This window comes from Acomys minous (assembly GCF_964271855.1).
Source record: "Acomys minous genome assembly, chromosome: 9".
NCBI lineage: Eukaryota > Metazoa > Chordata > Mammalia > Rodentia > Muridae > Acomys > Acomys minous.
This window is the reverse complement of record NC_140490.1, coordinates 18,522,466-18,542,113: the sequence shown is the minus strand read 5'-3', so window position 1 is coordinate 18,542,113 and position 19,648 is coordinate 18,522,466. Positions and strand designations below refer to the sequence as shown.

The following is a 19,648-nucleotide window of genomic DNA, read 5'->3' as shown; positions in this document are numbered from 1 at the left end:
TGCAGCACTGGGCTGGGGAGATGGCTCAGCATCTAGAAGCAAGGCCTGCTCTTCCATAGGTCCTGAGTTTAGTTTCCAGCAACCACATGGTGGCTCACAAGCATCTAAGAGATCTGATGCCCTCTTCAGGTGAGCAAGTGTGCATGCAAGCAGAGCACTGTATACATAATAAATAAATCTTTCTAAAATAAAAAGTGTGCATTAAACACAAATCTACTTAAGTGCTTTGTTTTTATTATATAACATGATACATATTCACAAGATTTACAGTTTATGTCATACTGATCCAAAACACTACACAGTAGTACATTCATAGAAGCTATACATAATCTGTGCTGAAGTCATAGGCATCATCATCACCCTCTTCATTCATTTTATCCACTGAAGTAAATGGTCTGTCAGATGGCTTACCTGTATTGGAGAAAAAGTAAAATTCATACAAGAAAATAAAAAGCAATTGTGCTAAAACTACTTAAGTCCTTTCCCCAGACTCACTTGCTGTTGATTCCCCAGGCAACACCTCTCTGGTGTCTTCTTGTACAGGGGCCACATCTAAGATCTCTGCCTGTGGACCGAGAAAAGTAGTGTGAAATCAATAGCCCATGATTTTCCATTAACCATAAGGGGCTAGGGTAGATCAGTCTTGGTGGTACACAGGAAGATGCATAAAACGCTAACGGCTCAGTTTTAAAGACCCAAACTGTACAGGACTTCCTTCCAATCACAATATCTTTGGCCCCATCTCATTCGTTCTTTCCATAGTATAATGCTAAAAAGTTCACTCCAACTTTGAACTCAATAAACAAAACTTACATTAATTTCACCATCAACATTTTCTTGATCACCACGATCCCATTTGTTTTCTCTCTGTCTTGGCAATTCTTCGGGTATGTCCCTGTCTTCTAATACTCCATTTGTTAGTCCCGAAGACCGGAAAAGAATTCTATTAGTTGAATGTGGACTCCTGAGGACTAGAGGAAAGGAATAAAACTCATGTTAACAGGTAAGACCTCTAGCATTCTGTCATGATGCACCAGCATAATAGGAAACACAATTTCACCTTTTATGCTGTCAGTGTTACTCTTTTCTAGTTCTTCTAGATTAAAGTCTCTCTTCATGTTTGCTGCAATAGTTTCGTTAAAATGCGGAGAATGATCCCAGGATGTAGGGGGATGGCAGTAGTAACCTAATGAGGCACTGGCATAAAAAACAAGATCTGTCAAACACAGGGCAATCCCTTTATTGTAAGTTGTCTTCCAGAACACCAGTACAAGGAAACCTTACCCTGTCCACTCAGACCATATCAGCTTAGCAGCACTTTCAACATTTGGACTTCCGCCTTTTTGGTGTAGACCTCTTCTCTGAGCAAGTTTAGTAAAAAAATCCAGAGAGTCCTTATACCCAGGGACAGTGTACTTTAACACCACCTTCAACATAAACCAAGAACTGTCACTAACCTGTGTAAAGAACAGTGTAAGGAGCTCAAGGGGGAGTGGAATCTTCTACCTGCTGACTGTCAGCCTGGGACAGAATAGCACTGGCAGCCTCCAGCGGTCTTAGTTCTTCAATGCTTGCTGGACTTCGTAGAGCAAGTGCAGTAGAGGAGTTACATGGTGAAATAATGAAGCATGGGCTATCTATGACAGTGATCTGCTTGCCTAAAGGGACAACCTGCATGGTCCTGAAATAAGCATAAATAAAAAATAAACAAATAAACAAGGGCATTGGTCTTAAGGACAAGACAAAGAACATGAAGCTCAGGGTTGGATTGAACAAACTCAGCATAGCAGTCAGATCCAATTCATCATCACTGCTCCATGTTTATGTGAAACTCTAACAACATAGTGAGCCCCTCTAAAATAAACACTTTTAGCAATATATCCACTCAGCATTTCCTTATTCTCCCATGACCAGGGCCAAACACTACTATTTCAGGCAACTTTCCTCAACCTTTCAAACTCAATTGCAGGTAGTTGGGCCTTTTCAATCAATTCTCTTAGCCCAGCACCAGCTGTTTCTTTTACTGCTGTCTTTCTGATTACTGAAAGTTCCATTTACCTTGTAAGTCCCATGGGAATGCCAACACTGCAAATTCGTTCTCGTCTTAAGCTATTAATGATGCTGCTTTTCCCCACATTTGGAAAACCTACAAATGAATGTAAATTCAGGTTATGAACTATTTTCTAGCAGTTGCCTTACCACAGCAGGCACTTGTACTGAGAACTCATAAGATGCCCAAGTGGTGAGGTGAGTCACATGTGAAGTCCCTGGCTATGTACATCAGACTAGAGCAATGAATGAACTCACCAATTACTCCAACCTGAATCTCTTTTCCACATGACTGCTGAAAACCTTCAAGAAGCTTCCAAAGGGCTTCCTTGCCGCAGCAGACTTTACTCTGGAATGGAAGAGCTTTCTTCTTCTTCCTCTTCATCTTTAGACATTAAAAAAATTCAAAATGCAGCAGTTCAGTATTCCTGATAAACATCACCAGATGGACCCTAAGAATTCTGGCATCAGAGTCCAGCTCTCAGAAAACCTGCTGGCCTCTATTGCCGTTCAGATGATCTTTAGATGAAATCAGAGTTGGATCTTACTGTTTTTCACTCTAATCAACATTTTGTCTACTCATCACATTTCAATCATCACAAATCTCAGGAAAACTATTTCCCACCACTAACAATACAATATACCTTGAGTATCTTCTCTCTGCCCTCGATGTCTGTTGAGGCTTTGAACACCACTGTTGGCAATTCTCTATTCAAATAATTCAGCCAGCTCTCCAAATTCTCCTTTGGTACTAGATCTGACAAGAATTTTAAAAAGACACTTTGATTCAGCTTTTTTTCAGCTATAAATTTACTGCAATAACATTTTGGCTGGATGCATGCCTGTGTTAGGGTGTCAGATCCAGGAGTTACAGACAGTTGTGAGCTGCCACATGGGTGCTGGGAACTGAACCTGGACCTTTTGGAAGAGCAGTCCGCTATATAACCACTGAGCCTTCTCTCTAGCTCCAATTCAGTGTTTTATGACTAATTTATTAAATGTGACAAACTATTGACTGTAGTAGTCTGCATTCTCCCAATCACTCAAAAGGAATTAAGGGGAATATAAACTTACGCTGCTTGGGTCTTGAGATGCTACATCCCTACTTTTATGTCGACACAGCCCTATTTATTTCAAGCTGGAATTGAGAATGACCTTAATCCCTCAGTGATGGAATTACAGAGGAACAACACTTGGTTCTATGTGGTGCATGGGAGCATTGTTTCTGAGTACCATGCAGGCACTGTGCCAACTGAGCTACCTACAAATCTCTCTAGTATTGTTCACTCAATCGAAGGACTAAGTCAATTTTGGTCTATGCTGCCAAAATTTACCATCACTTAAGAGGCACCAGTTTAACAAGCCTAACAGTGTTTGCTTTTAAATTATGTTCTTAGAGAAACTTATCTTGTACCCCAGCAGTTTACGATGTGTACCACACAGCTGAGTTATTGTGTGGGAGTGTAGGTGGAACATCGTCATCCATTCTTATTTGAAATACAACGGTAATATAAACTCTAAAAACCACAGGGTGCTAAATACTATATAGCAGAACAGAAAAATCAGGTTGAATAATCACTTGTAGAAACTACCTCCTCCCCAGCCCTCTGGCAACCAGAGTACACACGCATTGGTTTTGCTGAGGTCAGAGTTGGATCTTATCAGTCTTCAGTGAGAATCAGACTGTTCAGATATTTTCCTCATACCTCATATGTGCACACAGTAGACAAAGGTGATCCTTTTTACTCACCTGATTTATTTAATACAAGTACCAGCTTTTTATGTCCACTTTGGATAACAGCTTCTTCTACTTGAGGACATCTGCAACCAAGAGGATCTCTGGCATCCAAAACCTCCAACAAAACATCTGAGGCTTCAATCACCTGCCAAATAAGAAACCCTCAGAACAGCATTCCTTGTAGAGTAACATGCTCAACTCTGGCCCCGAGTCCAGAAGACAGGATTTCACACCTTCATTCTACTATGAAGAATGCTGACATGTTCATTAATTCCTATTAAACAACTTTGGCCAGCCCCTGATAATACATGGGCCTCCACACTGGAAATAACTATTACATCAGGACACATGATCTACCCACAGTGAGTCATGTAGTTTAATGGGCCTTCTTGATCGATTTTAGCAACTTTTAAGAATTCCCAGTTTACGAGGTTTGGAGCTAGAGAGATGGCTCAGTGGTTAAGAAAAAAAATTCCCACTTTACAAAGCATTGTTGAGGAAGACTCAAAGTTTTCAAAATCTCATTACCATTTTTGACACTAACCTATACTAAGATACCTTTTTAAGTTCTTGACAATGTAACTTCTTTGGATTCTGTTTGCCTGATTTAGCCTTTTTACTTTTGGGTTCTTCAGGTTCCTAAAAGATATAAAAATTAGGGGAAAAGATAGTAAAATTAGAAACAACTGTTAACCAGTATATTCCACTTTTCACAGATGACTATGGTCAATCTATTTTAATATAGGCTGCATCTTCTTTCTCTCAAGTGGCTCACTAATTTTTCACTTCACCTTTACTTGAGAACTCAACTGAATTTCAAGGAGAGATAAACCTACCTTCTGGGGTTCCACATTAGATTGTTCATCACCAGGGTTAACTTCAAGCTTTCTTTTCCTTTCTTGCTCTTTTTGCCTATCAAGCTTCTGCTGCTGTTTTAGTTCTTCAAGCTGTGTCAAAAGAAAGAAATGAATGAGCTGGTGACCTGGTGGTTTTTACATCTCTTTGGAAACCACATGTACTCTATCACATTCTACTGGAAGTTCCAGCCAGCAAAATTTACCTGCTGTTTCCTTAGCTCAGCTTCACGAAGAAGAGCCTCTTTAAAGGGAGCACTATTTGGAACTCCTGGATCCTTCCTAGGCTTCTTGTGACCTCGTTTTTTAGCTTCCTTCCTTAACTTCCGATGATGTTCTCGGACCTATTGAAAACAACACCATAAGGCCGGGCGTGGTGGCGCACGCCTTTAATCCCAGCACTCGGGAGGCAGAGGCAGGCGGATCGCTGTGAGTTCGAGGCCAGCCTGGTCTACAAAGTGAGTCCAGGACAGCCAAGGCTACACAGAGAGACTCTGTCGCGAAAAACCAAAAAAAAAAAAAAAAAGAAAAAAAAAAAAGAAAACAACACCATAAGAAGGTGCTCGCCTTAGCTCAGGAAGCCACAGGCTCAACCCTCAGTATGGTACAAAGAAAAAAAGAGCCCGAATGGAGGTGCACGCCTTTCATCCCACTCCTGGGAGGCAGAGGCATGGGGATCTCTGTGAGTTTGAGGTCAGCCTGGTCTATAAAGGGAGTCCAGGACGGCCAAGGCTACACAGAGAAACCCTGCTTGGGGGGGGGGGGGGAGGTTGAAGAAAAGAAAAACAACAACAAAAAGTCCCTCAGCAAAGTCTCACCCTATAAAAACACTCAACCACTTAGAATTGGCAATAAGACAGTCTAGCCAAATTTATAATGCATATAAAGCACCCTAGCAAAACCAGAACTTCAAATGGGACTTTACATAGATGTACATAGAATTACAACTGTACATAGACTTTATATATATATATAAAAACATAAAAGTGTCAGAAGCTCTTTGTAAATATTATGCCACAATGAGTTTAGGCTTTCTTTTACCTTGCACTTTCTCACAGCTGCAGCCTGTCTAATCCCCAAATAGAGCCTTCTCCAGAAAGGAGAGGATACAAAAATCTAAGTTGGTAAACTGATGGATATGTCTCCCAGGAACACTTACCTTTTTTTGGATTTTATACCGCTTATGGCAGGTCATACGTTTACTTGCTTTCTTTAACTCTGCCAAAAACAAACAAAAAATAAAGACCGCACACACGACCAGTACACCTAGCTTTGTTTTACATTTCTAAGCAATTATGTGTATGGATGTTTTACCTACCCTTGTCAGCACACCAACCATGCAGTGATCTTGCAGAGGAAGCCATTAAGAGGACTTCATCACCACACTCCCTCCCCACCCCTGGTTACAGATAGCATCTAGCTGCCACGTGGAGGCTGAGACTCAAACCTCGGTCTCCACTCCATCCCCTCCCAAAATCTTTATTCATTTCGTGTGTAGGTCTGAGAACAATTTCCAGGAGTCAGTTCTCTTCATCGTGTGTTTGAACTGTTGTTAGGCAGGCTTGGTGGCAAGTGCCTTTACAACGCTTGCTATATTCCTGACTCTCAGGCCATGGGGCCTGCAAAAATAAGACTAGCCTGGGCTACATAGATCTTGCCTCAACTTTTCCTGCAAAGTTATGCGGGATATTTATTAAAAGTAAATACATCACAATCCCAGTCAATTTGGCTCGGTAGATCGAGAGTGGAACCAGCTTTTAGAGGAAAGCACATGTCCTTTTGAATTTTTGAGCCAGGCTTTCAGTACCCAGCCCAGGGCCCTGGCTGCAGAGTTGCGCTCCTCCGCCGCCATCCCTTCGCGTACAGGATTACGGGCGCGCGCCACCAAGATCGACCGACACATTTAGAATAGTTCTTACACAAAAGGAAAACGTTGGGCCCGAAAGAAGGCTCAGCCACGTTAACCACAGAAATCTGCCTTCGTCTTCACCTGAAGGGCCTAACTATCCAACTGCACAACAGACTGAAGTCCGGCCTGGGCCTTCCACGCCTCATCTACGCGGAACAGAGCAATGGCCTCCGGGTCATCCTCGGCCTAAAGACAGAGCCACCCGCCCGCCTCACTGACTGCTGGAGACAGAATCTCTCCACTCCCGCCTCCCGACCCCACTCACTCGGCCTCTTCATGATGGCAAGGGGCACTTCAGAAGTAGAGAAGGTCTCAGGTACACCGAGCTAGCTCGGGCGCCACGTGCGAAATGGAACTGCGGGCCAACGTCACACGCTCAAAGCTACTGCCGTAAAGTGCGCCGGTGCCCCGCTGTGTGCGCGCGCACGCACGCACCGTCGCACACAGTCGGGATCGCTTGCCGGCCACGGCTTGGATTTACGGCAGGTCTGGGAGGGGTGAGGGCGGTAAGGGCGGCGGGTGCCGGAGCGACGGCAGCGGCCGCGGCCAGACGAGCACTAGCAGCCGTGGCGGCCACGGGGTGGGGCGCGGCGGTCGGGGACCGCGGCCGGGGCTGCAGGCGGCGGAGCGGCGGGGTAAGGCTGGGCCCGGGGCGGGCGGGGCCGAGCCGCGGCCAGCTGTGCGGCCTTTGTGTCGGCCCGGGCGGGCGGGCGGGCGGGCGGGCGGGAGCCGCGGCGGAGGCCCCGCCCCGCGGTGCGGACGCGCTGGTCGGGTTGGGCGCGGGGCGGGGCACCGCGGCGGGCCTCGGGACAGGCCCAGCAGCCTGGCCGCACCTGCCGGCGGGGACAAAGGCGAGCCAGGGCCCAGAAACTCCCCGCTCTGCTCTTTCTCGCCCGTCGCGGGGCGGCTACCAAGCTGTCAACGTTTCCTTTAGTCCCCAGAACTCGTGACAGGTCGGGCAAGCTCATCTTTTTCCTTTGCCTCTCAAGGCCTTTTTTTGTTTGTTTGTTTGTTTGTTTCTTGTACGTTCGGCAAAAACTCCGCCTAATAAGTTTTTGGTTTTTTTCTCTTTCCTCGTGATTGCCCACACCGAATATTTTTGTCAGCGAGACATATTTATTTACAGGCTTGGTACTTCGGCTTCTCATCTGCAACGTCACGACAAATCGGGTCTTTTTTTTTTTTTTTTTTTTTAACCGTATCTTCTAGTTCTAAGTATTTTCCGCCTCAAAAGTTTTTTACTTTCTGAAAAAGTGGGTCTTGTTATTGTAAGAAAATTGGATTTTAAAGAAGGGACAAAAGTACAAAATTCCAGGAAAACAAATGACAAATATACAGTAGAGTGAACATGGAAATTCTAGGAATAACTGTAGAAGTATATGTTGGAATAAGCGATCTTAACCCACACTATTTAAAAAATGGCTTTAGGAGCCTGGCACAGTAAAATACACTTGTTGTTCCAGCCCTGGGTGTTCTAGGTGGGAGGACTGCAGAGTTCAGTCCAGCTTGGGTTACATAGTGAGATCTTTTGCTAGTAAAGCAAACCGGTAGTGTGTCTTTCTTTCCCCATTTGGTAATATTAAATTCGGAAGCATGTTGGGCTCGATATAGATATTGAAGGATATAGATTTTGTTTTAGTAGTTTTTAAAGATCCAAAATGAAGGATTGGAAAGTATTGTTTTTCATCTTTGACTTGGTCTTGCTTGGTAGATTTACTTATGATCTGCTTCAGTCTCCTGAATGCTGAATTTACAGGCATGTGCGACTACTAGAGCTGGGGTGGGAAGGGGGGGTAGTGAAGATAGTGTCTTGTGAAGAAATATTTGCGATCAAAACAGTAAGAAATGTGTATGTGCAAATGCACCATGGGGAATGGAATAATCTTACCTTTTCCTTTAGAGTGTAAAACATAGCTCAAATAATACCATTGCACCAAAGTCTTCAAATAAGTACATTTTTCATCTGTATAATAGACTATTAGCAAGATGTCAGACAATCATAGAGAAGAGTGCTGACTTGATAGCCTTCTCTAAATTGAACACAGTTTCAGAATATATGTATGTTTGTTTTTTATCACTTTGTTTATAGACAATATAGTTGGGTTGAAATGTATTTTATTTGGTAGAGTGCTTGCCTGGTATGTACAGGAAACCCTGAGTTCGGTCTCACCACTGCATAAAACTGGGCATGGTGGCACATGTTTTCCTAGCATTAGCATGGGGAGGCAGGAGCCTCAGAAATTCAAGTCCTCAGTTCAAGACTAGTTTGACATGTATGAATCCCTGTTGTGGGGGGTGGGGGGGAGAAAATAACAACTGAGGCATAAATACTGAAGGCACTGAGTGACAGTGATAAGGGTGGTTTCCCCAGAGGAAGTATGATTATAATTCTTTGCTATAATTTTTTGGTCTTTCCCCTTTTTACCAAGTTTTTTTGTTGTTGTTTATTTGTTTGTCTGTTTGTTTTGGTTTTTCGAGACAGTTTCTTTGTGTAGCCTTGGCTGTCCTAGACTCGCTTTGTAGACTAGGCTTGTCTCAAACTCACAGCGATCCGCCCGCCTCTGCCTCCCGAGTGCTGGGATGAAAGGCGTGTGCCACCATGCCTGGCGTTTACCATGATTTTTTAAAAGTGTGTGTACAATACTAAATATTACTGAAATACATAGAATACTAAAAGCTAGCAAGTTGTCAGCTGACTATACTAGTTACTTGACGGTTACATATTTTTAAGTACTCTTGTGTATATGCATGTGTATGTAGAGCCTAGAGACCCATGGCATTGTTCTCCTCTTATTGCATTCAATTTTTATATATATTAAAATATAGTCATTTTTATTTTCTGTGTATGGACATTTTGCCTCCGTGTATGGCTGTGCATCATGTATATTCCAGGTACCTGAAGAAACCAGAAAGGTCCCCTGAAACTGGGGTTAAAGATGATTTATAGCTGCCATGCGGGTGCTAAAAATCTGATCCGAGTCACCTAGAAGAGCAGCCAGTGTGCTCTTTACCTCTGAGCCATCTCTCTAGGGCTGCCTTATTTTTTAAGATGAACTCTCTCATTGGATCTGGAGCTCGCTAGGTTTGGTTATGCTAGCTGCCAGCAAGCCCCAGTGATCCTGTGTGTGTTTTTGTTTTTGTTTTTTAACCCCATCTCCTGTACCCTCAGTGCTGGGGTCACAGATCCGTATAGCTGTGTGTAGCTTTTGATGTGAGTGCTGGTGAGCTGAACTCAGGCCCTGACTTGCCCAGTCTCCTAAAGTATTTACCGTCCACTGGAAGTGTCCACATTTATTGTCAGACTCTTGGGCTCTTTATTGTAAATAGGCCACTCTGACATCTGAGATTAAACCCCAGAATCTTGTTTTCTGCTTATGAATAAAGAAATAATGAGCCGGGCATGGTGGCGCACGCCTTTAATCCCAGCCCTCGGGAGGCAGAGGCAGGCGGATCGCTGTGAGTTCGAGGCCAGCCTGGTCTACAAAGCAAGTCCTGGACAGCCAAGGTTACACAGAGAAACCCTGTCTCGAAAAAACAAAAAAAAGAAATAATGAAACAAAAATTTGTTCTAAACATTTCATATGCATTTTCAGTACATTTACTTTATATCCAACACTTTTTTTTAATAAGTACTTGTGCCTAGGGAGCTTAAGACTTTTGCTTGAAATTCAAAGGATTTTAATGTATGTTGTTTCTTCACTGTCAAAATGGTGTAGGTCCGCTTTACTGTTTTCATTTTGTTTTACCTTTTGAGATGACATTGAACTTTTACTACTCCTATCTCCACCTCCTTAGTGCTAGTGTTACATGTGTGCATCACTGTGCCCAGTTCCACGTGCTGCTGGTGATTGAACCTAGGCCCTTCCACCTGCCAGGCAACAACTCGCCCAGCTTAGCTGTTTGCCTAGCTCTTGCTTTCATTTAAAAAACAAAACAAAACAGATGTGAGAAGTTGTGATCTGGGTAGCATCAAACATAGGTAGAGGTGGAAGGCCTGGGACTCCCGCGTGTAGACTGTTGTTCCACATTACATGGTAAAATGTATACTTTGGATAAGGAAAGTCGAAAGTCATCCTTCCCTTGTATCTTTCCTTGGCATTTGAAAGTGTGTTAAAGAGTAAAGGGTTTTGGCTATTACATCATCTAAAAACTACAGTGTACTCAATACTAACGATTTACATTTTTTTGTCATTTGCTTTCCAGTGCATTATAAAAGGCAGTAATTTTGAACTGCCAAAATAACTGAAGACTTTTTAAATCCCTGCTAAACTTAAATGCTGTGTCTTTCCAGCGCAGACAGAACTTGTGGAAAGAAATGTTTTTTCTCTGATTCTTGGGTGGAGGGAGGAAGGATTTTGTAGAGTTTGCTCTCATGAGCCATTCTTGGTTTGTTCCAGCTTGCCAGCACTTGGTGTCACATGTGAGCCTCCCACATGTGTTCACTCTTCATTCCAGCTCTGTGATTGAACTCTGCTCTTATTGACTAGGGGGCACTTGGGCAGGCATGCTTCATTCCTGGGATTGACAGTCATTTCATGTGAGTAAAGGTGAAACGCGGTGACATTTCTAAGCATGTGGAAGCATTTGGTTTTTAGGTGGAAGAAATGTCAGGTGCACCTAAGAGCTGACTGATAGGCCTGTTTCTCTTTAGCAGTCTATTTGAATGTTGTTTTCTAACTGTTCGTACTCATTTGTACTCCTGTTTCCCTCTTCTACGCCTTGTTCTTCTCTTTCAGTTCTGAATAAACTAACTGAGTAAGCACTTACAGAGCCCTACCTTCTCTCCCTGGCTTCAGTTGGCCTTCAGACATAATGAGGAGATTGGCTTTTCGAGGCGCTGGTTGTGCTCTGGTAAAGCTGGTAAATTACTGATCATCTTCACCTTTGCTGTTTCTGTAGTTCTTTCCCTCTGCCCTTCAGCAGTCTCCTGTGTTTATCAGTGTTTCCAAGCTTAGTCCTTAATTTCATTAACCTGTGGATTTGTGGCCAGTTAGAGCCTTCCATAACGTAAACAACAATAGCAGGACCTGGGTGTTTTGGCCCAAGTTTGTAGACACATTTAACCACTTCTAGTCAGTTTCAAATGAATATATTTGCTAATAAACCAAAGCCTAGAGGAAGGAACACAAGCACTGTCGGTTGTTTTAAACAGCATATGCTTGGTCTTTACAACATCCAAAGCAAGATAGGAGACCCCTCTCGTTACACTTAGTTCCTCGGTGGATTTTCTTTTTGTTTGTTTGTTCTGTTCTTGCTTTCTGTTTCCTGGAGATTCCCCGACTTTTCTGTCTAGTACTGGCAGTCCCTGCTCTCCTGTCACTGTTGATTTAGCTGCTAGTGTCTGAATTCCTGAAATCAAATGTTGAGTGAAAATGAGTCTGCTGTTACTTTTAGCTTTAGAAAAGTTCTTTGAAATTACAGTGCATTATTTGATACTGCTGTTAAATTTTATAAGCATTGTAGGACTTCCTTGGGTCAGTGCCCTTTACCTATAGTAAGTTATTCCAGTGGTCACATGTATGTCGTAAAGTTACATTAAAAGTCGTTTCTTTTCCTTTTTTAATTTTTTATTTGAGATACTATGTAGCTCTGACTGGCCTAGAACTCAGTATGTAGACCAAACTGGCCTTGAGCTCACAGAGATCCCCCGCCTCTGCTTTGCTTCTCAAGTACTTGGGTTAAATACGTGTGCCACCACTATATGTGCCACTATACGGATAGTGTCTTATAGGGCTAGAGACACACCTCAGTGGGTAAAGTACTTGCTGTGCAAACATTAGGACCTACATTTGGATCCTTAGTACCCACTTAAAAGCCATGTGTGGGTGGTAGTGTCCATAGTGTGCCCGTCCCCGCTTGGAGGGGCAGAGACAGGTTTCAGGCCCTCACTGGCTAGGCATTCTCGAGGCTTAATAAACAACCCTTTGTCAAAAATAGGAAGACATCCCAACATCAACAACCTATGGCCTACACACACACCTAGTTTGGATTAGAGATACAGCTCAGTGTTGGAGCACTTTCTCATGTGTGAGGCCCCTAGACTCATTACTGCAGATAACAATAAAAAATTCCAAAGCCAGCAAACAAACAAAAATGTCAGTCTGCCTAAACAAAACCAAGAGCAAATGTTCACAACATACCTGAGAGCCCATGTGAGTAACATGTTTTTCCAGGTCATCTAGTAAGGCTTAAAGGCATTTTCCAAAATCTGTGCATATAGTGTACATCTCCTACTAAAGGAAAGACTTAATAGAAATTGAGTTCAAAGTACAGGTTGCTATTTCTCCCAAGATATAGCAAAAGGTACATTGTTTCTCAGAGATAGTATTTTATGAATTCTACTTAAAGTGGATAATTCATTTTCCTGCTGTTAATTTTAGGGTACTTCTACAGTGCTAAAAAAATTTACTGCTTCACTCCCTTTGCCTTAGATACTGCTGCTTATTTCATTTTCCACACAGTGGCCCATGGCGGTAATGTAAAACATACAGGAAAGCAGGAAAGCCTTTGCTTATCTGGCTGCCTCAGGGTCTTAGAGCGCAGCGCTTCCAGCACACTGTTAAAAAGACTATGCATGGAAGACTGTAAAGATGGCTCAGTGGTTAAGAGAGTTGGCTGGCTGCTCTTCCAGAGGACCTGGCGTCATTTCCCAGCGCCTGCTTGGCAGCTAACAACCATTTACACCTCCAATTGCAAGGGATCTGATGCCCTTTTCTGGCCTCCAGCGTCAGGCGTATGTGTGACACATAGATACTTTTGCAGGTGAAACACCTATACAGAGCAAAAATAATAAATAATTTTTAAAAATGACTACACATGGATTGGGAAGCCACATTCCAGGATAAATCTGGGGCAAGAAGTGGTTGAGTAATTAAAATTATTGACACACAAATGTGTGTACGTTTGCCAGATTTTCCCTATCAGTTTGATAGTGTAGCATTCTGAGAGGTAAAAGGCTAAAATCATTGAAGTCCAGGACTTAAATTAACAAAAGAACTTACAGCTATTTCAGTTCCTCTGGAATAAACTATTTTAAATGAACCAGAAGTTTGTTGGTTTGTACCCATCTTAGAGTTTGACAACATTATTGAAGATTTAAATATGAGAACGTGACTAATTATTTTTTATAGAAGAAATTGGATTCCATGGGTTCTAAGAGAAGAAGAGCTACCTCCCCTTCCAGCAGTGTCAGTGGAGACTTTGATGACGGGCACCATTCTGTGCCCACACCAGGCCCAAGCAGGAAAAGGAGAAGACTGTCTAATCTTCCCACCGTAGACCCTGTGAGTAACTAAGGCTTTGTGGTTTCTGCCTGCTTCCCCATGGTTTGCCTACTCTTCCTTCTTTGAGGCAGTTGAGCAGCTACATGGCCTTCTCTTTCCTCTGGTTTGATAGGTTTATTTCTCTCACGAAAGCATATATTTAGCTAAAGTCTTTTTTTTTTTAATTATTTTTTAAGATTTGTTTATTATTTATACAGTATTCTGCCTGCTGTGTGCCTGCATGCCGGAAGAGGGCACCAGATTTCATTATAGATGGTTGTGAGCCTCCATGCAATTGCTGGGAATTGAACTCAGGACCTTTGGAAGAACAGCCAGTGCTCTTAACCTCTGAACCATCTCTCCAGTCCTTAGCTACAAGTCTTAACAGTAAAAGTACAACTTAATATTTTGATGTGAAAATATCAATGTGTTGTGTTATGTATTTATTTAACAAAAATGTATATACCTGTCACATGCTAAGCACTGTTTAAGTGATTGAAATACGGTTATATGTAAGGCTAGCTCCATTTTCACAGGGAGCATAGATTCCAGTGTGAATATAAACAAATGAAATAATAGTAATAAAGTATTGGCACCTACTAGGAAGTTCCAGATGAAATGTTTGTGATTTGGGGAAAGGGGAGTTAGTAAGTTAGCTCCGTAGGTTAATGTGCTTGATGCCAATCCTGACTTGAGTTGGATCCCTAGAACCCATGAGGTGAAAGAAGACTCGACTCCCTCAAGTTGCCCTCTCACCTCTACATCACAACCATGGCACCTATATCGTGGCTCACAACCATCCATAACTCCGACTCTAGTGTTGTCTTCTGTTGTCTCCAAGCACCAGGCATGCATTTGGTCTACTTACATGGAGGCAAAATACACATCATGTAATGAATCTTAAAAAAGAAGCTCTTAGTCAGAGGCAGGCAGATCTCTGAGTTCTTCAAGTTGTTTCTTTCTTCCTTTTTTTTTTTTTCCTTTCAAATTTGTGGTTTAGGCTGTTTTATCCTGAATCTTATAAAAGATTCACTTTTGATAAGATTTCATTCTTGTAGAGGGTTAGCTCATGGATGGGTTAATATAATGTATTACAGTTACAGAGAAATGGTCAAGAGGAGAAGACTGATCAGCTCCATACAGCCAAAGCACATAAGACTTGTAGGTTTAAATTTTAATCCTCCCAACTTAGACTCTTGGGTGCTTGAACTAAAGTAGTGTATCCTTATGCCCAGCTTCCATGACTTTTGTTTGTTTGTTTTTCACAACAAGATTTCTTTTTGTAGCACTAGCTATCCTGCCTCCCAGGTACTAGGATTAAAGGTGTGTGCTACCACACCCAACTAGATGATTTGTTGTTTTTTGAGACAGGGCTTCTCTTGTAGTCCTGGCTGTCCCTGACTCGCTTTGTAGACGGGGCTGGCCTCAAACTCATAGAGATACACCTGCCTCTGCCTCCCAAGTGCTGGGATTAAAAGTATGTGCCACCACTGCCTGGCTTAAGATTTATTATTTTATGTATTTTATGAATATAGGTACTTTGTACATCTGCACACCAGAAGAAGGCATTAGATAGTTGTGAGCTGCCATGTGGGTGCTGGGAATTTTAACTCAGGACCTTCAGAAGAACTCTCAACCACCGAGCCATTTCTCCAGCCCCCTAGATGACTTAAAACTTTTTAAAAATATTTTATGAGTATGAATTTTTTGCCTTTGTGTATGTAAAGGTACTGTGTTCATGCGGTGTCCTTGGAGCTACCAAAGAGTGTCAGACATCCTGGATCTCAAGTTAATAGACAGTTATGACTCTGGGGGGGCTGGGAATCAAACTCAGGACCTTTGGAAGAGCAGCCAGTGCTCTTTACCAATGAACTATCTCTCCAGCTCCAATCTTTTTAAGTTATATTATTTTTGAACAGGAGAATTATGTGAGCCAATGAGTTGATTTAATTTATTCTGAATTCATTCATTCATTCATTCATTTCTTTTGGTTTTTCATGTGCCACCAAGCCAGGCGGTGGTGGTGCACACCTGTAATCCCAGCACTTGGGAGGCAGAGGCAGGTGGATCACTGTGAGATCAAGGCCAGCCTGGTCTACAAAGTGAGTCTAGTACAGCCAAGTATACACAGAGAAACCCTGTCTCAAAAAAACAAAACAACAACAACAACAACAAAAAAAGTCAGAGTCAGACATCATGGTGCTTACCTGTGATTTTAGCGCCAGGAAATGAATGTGAGGGACACAGATCTAATAAAAGTTATAAAAAAACGTAGAGAATTTTCTGTTTGTTTATTTATGTATCTATTTTGGTGTTTTGAGACAGGGTCTTACTAAATAGCCCTGGCTGGCCTGTAACTCACTGTGTAGACCAGGTTGGCCTTAAATTAGAGCTAGCTCCTGCTTCTGCCTCCTAAGCATTTTGGGGGGAGGGGGAATTTCAAGACAAGGTTTCTCTGTGTAGCCTTGCCTGTCTTGGATTCCCTTTGTAGACCAGGCTGGCCTCGAACTCACAGCAACCCACCTGCCTCTGCCTCCTAAGTGCTGGGATCAAAGGCGTGCACCGCTGCTCCCAGCTCCCAAGCATTATTTTAAAGACTGTCCTTTCAGCATATTTTAGACTTGGGATCCCATTTGGTAACTTGGGGTTTCCTCTTTGTTCTCTATTTTCCTTTTGGGGAAATGCTTTTATTAATGAACTGTTGATAATCCTTAGGCTTTTTAAATTTATCTTTTCTTTTCTTCCTTTGTATAGATTGCTGTGTGCCATGAACTCTATAACACCATCCGAGACTATAAGGATGAGCAGGGCCGACTCCTCTGTGAGCTGTTCATTAGGGCACCAAAGCGGAGGTGAGCTGGGAAACATCTGCATAGAGTGGGAGGGTCTAAAGTTAATGTATTTTGGTAATTGAGTTTTCCTTCATAAAGAATGGCTTAAATCTGGGTTTCAATTTTAGGGTTTTTTTGTTTTATTTTTATTATTAGTCAGAATATTTGTATGTGGGGTTGTGGGTTGTGTGTGCCTGTTAATGCTACACTGTGCATATAGAGAGTTGTGGGAGTTGTTTTTCATGGTTTTTAATGTATGTAGTGCAGAGATACTTAAAAGTATACTCATTCATAAGCATATCTATATTTCCTGGCTCTTTCCTCGGAGGCAGCATGAAATCAGCAACACCCCCGTAGAAATGAACATATACAGCGCTCACATCTTGTTTTTTCAATACTACTTACCATTAAACTTAAATTCTTAATGAAATACCTAATTTTCAGAGCAGGGACAGGGACAATCCTGGAGAATTGTATGGTGCCAAGAAATAAAAAGTACATGGAAAGTGATGAGAGCAGTTAGAGGAACATAGAAAATAAATACCGTCAGCTGAGCTGGCAGACTGTCAGGGTTGGATGGTTCTTGCTTATTTATATGCTTTTCATTCAGGAGACGGACAGGTAGATCATGACTGTGAGGCCCGCCTGAGCTACATAGTTAATTCTCGGTCAGCTTGGAGTCTCAAAACATGAAAAATGAAAGCAAAATGTAGAAGCCACCCTAAAAGGGTACCCACTGGCCAGACAGTGAAGCAATTTGAGGGTAACATAGGCCATGAGTGGAAGTGAGTGGATTTCTGTGAATTCAAAACCAGCCTGGCCTACGTAGTGAGATTCAGTACAGCCAGGACTAAATAGATGAGATGCTGTCTCAACAATAATAATCATCATTAACATAATAACCATTAACCCATTTAGTAAAGTAGGAACTAAGGAATCCATATGAAAATAGTAAATGAATAAATTGAAAGTATGATTAGGAATGGACTTTCTGAATGTTTCTCCCCATAAAGTTCAAATGAGACAGTAGAGAAACCTGGCGTACACTGCCATGATCAAATGATCAAAGGTAACCTTACCAGATTAATAGAACAAGATGAAACCATGCTCCATCTGGTAAGGTAAAGTGAGATACTGCCACAGCATCTCTGCCAAACATAAAGAACAAGGTGAAAGTTCAACACGAAACCAGAAGAAGCAATCCAATTGAATAATGCTTTACAAAATAATGAGCCTGTGACGTTGAAAAATATATAAAAATCAAGGCTGAAAATTATTTAGAATGAAGGGAGCTAAGAAAATAAAATTAGCCGGGCGTGGTGGCGCACACCTTTAATCCCAGCGCTCAGGAGACAGAGGCAGGTGGATCGCTGTGAGTTCGAGGCCAGCCTGGTCCACAAAGCGAGTCCAGGACAGCCAAGACTACAGAGAGAGACCCTGTCTTAAGAAACCAACCCAAACCAAACAAACAAAAAGAAAAAGAAAAGAAAATTAAAGCAAAATTCTGTACTTGATTTTTTTACTGTGAAGGACAAAATTGGAATAGCTCACAAAATATAAATAAAGTGAACAGAAAAGATGGTTCCATAACCAAGTTTGTCTCCTGGTTTTGAATAGTGGTCCCTTGATTATAGGAAATTGGTGCTCAAACATATGTCAGAGCTTACTCAACTGTTTTGGGAAATAAGTTAATTCATTGTGTGCATGTGCTCATTCAAGGGTCTATGTCTGCAAGTAACCAACGTGGTGGGCTTGGTTCTCCTTCCATTGTTCAGGTTCTGGGGATTGAGCTCAGGTCATCAGCTTAGCAACGTGCACCCTTACCTGTTTAACATTTTGCTGATTCATGTTCTTAAAACTTTTATTACAGATCTAAACATTTTTTAAACGATTTATTTATTTATTATACAGTATTCTACTTGCATGTGCTCCTGCATGTCAGAAGAGGGCACCAGATCACATTATAAATGGTTGTGAGCCACCATGTGGTTTCTGGGAATTGAACTCAGGACCTCTGGAAGAGCAGTCAGTGCTCTTAACCCCTGAGCCATCTCTAGCCCCCTAAACATTTTTTTAAAGCAAATACACATACTAGATGAATGAACATAATGTTTCCCTGGTTCTCAAAAGAGTTTAAACTATTCATGACCATGATGTTCTTTAAATGTATTAGCTTTTCTATTATACATATAAAAGGAAACTAAATAACCCTATTGGGAAATTGAGAAAATAATCACTCATATTATTTTTTGGGCATTGCTTTTCTTTGTAGAACTCCTTTAGAAAAAAGTCAAAAAGAATAATAAACGTCCATTAACCCCAAGAAATTATCTTAAGAAATTAAAATTTCTTATAATTGCCTCTGAAATTCCTTTGTGTGCCTCTCTGTCTCTCCTTTTCAAGGTATAACTGCTGTCACTATGCTGGGTTTTTCCATCTTTCCCCTCTTTGGTGATGTTGAGGATTGACCAGGGCCATGCTCATTCTGGTCAAGCATCCTGCCATGGGGTTACATCCCTAGCCCCACTATCTGAATTTTGTGTTTATTATTCTTATACCACCGTGTTTAGATGTAGCTTTAGGTCTTTTGCATTTGGTAAGCATCTTTCTCCTTTGTAGCTTCATTAGTTGAGATAAACATGGCAAGAAAGGCTCTGTGGTTACTAAGGAAGGAAAGATAACCCATGCTATAATTTTTTGGTTTTGTTTTTTGTTTTTCAAGATTGGGCTGGGATTAAAGGCGTGTATGCCATTATGCTTGGCTCATTGTTTGCTTGCTTGTTTGTTTGTTTTTTGGTTTTTCGAGACAGGGCCTCTCTGTGTTAGCCTTGGCTATCCTAGACTCACTTTGTAGACCAGGCTGGCCTCGAACTCAAAGTGATCAAGCCTGCCTCTGCCTCCCGAGTGCTGGGATTAAAGGCGTGCGCCACCATGCCCAGCTCACTGTTTAATTTTTTAAAAGAGCTTTGAATTTATTTTGAGCCATTTTGGAAACCAGGAAATGT

The 19,648-nt window shown here is 42.0% G+C and overlaps 2 protein-coding genes across 49 annotated transcripts in view; one reads left to right on the top strand and one right to left on the bottom strand.

Moving 5' to 3' along the window:
• Nucleotides 1–214: 214 nt before the first annotated feature.
• GNL3 (G protein nucleolar 3) lies at nucleotides 215–6,994 on the bottom strand. The gene is made up of 15 exons (XM_084796057.1): nucleotides 6,816–6,994; nucleotides 5,801–5,859; nucleotides 4,848–4,985; nucleotides 4,624–4,734; nucleotides 4,346–4,426; nucleotides 3,800–3,932; nucleotides 2,694–2,806; nucleotides 2,308–2,434; nucleotides 2,059–2,146; nucleotides 1,507–1,681; nucleotides 1,285–1,427; nucleotides 1,061–1,197; nucleotides 814–971; nucleotides 496–565; nucleotides 215–411 (listed from the first exon to the last, which is right to left on the bottom strand). Exons 1-15 carry the CDS (start codon nucleotides 6,826–6,828, stop codon nucleotides 320–322), a joined length of 1,638 nt encoding a protein of 545 aa, XP_084652183.1. The 5' UTR covers nucleotides 6,829–6,994; the 3' UTR covers nucleotides 215–319.
• A 48-nt stretch (nucleotides 6,995–7,042) lies between these two features.
• The window catches only part of PBRM1 (polybromo 1), a 101,540-nt gene continuing 88,934 nt past the window's right edge, over nucleotides 7,043–19,648 (top strand). For 26 of the 48 annotated variants that reach the window (XM_084796047.1, XM_084796021.1, XM_084796035.1 and 23 more), the window contains exons 1-5: nucleotides 7,046–7,185; nucleotides 10,948–11,087; nucleotides 11,287–11,410; nucleotides 13,681–13,833; nucleotides 16,567–16,664. In XM_084796047.1, the coding sequence (XP_084652173.1) occupies nucleotides 11,363–11,410; nucleotides 13,681–13,833; nucleotides 16,567–16,664 (299 nt within the window). In that variant the 5' untranslated portion in view covers nucleotides 7,046–7,185; nucleotides 10,948–11,087; nucleotides 11,287–11,362. Of the gene's footprint in view, nucleotides 7,186–7,344; nucleotides 7,504–10,947; nucleotides 11,088–11,286; nucleotides 11,411–13,680; nucleotides 13,834–16,566; nucleotides 16,665–19,648 lie in introns of those variants that run through there. The other 22 variants (XM_084796046.1, XM_084796034.1, XM_084796043.1 and 19 more) reach the window with 13 other exon arrangements.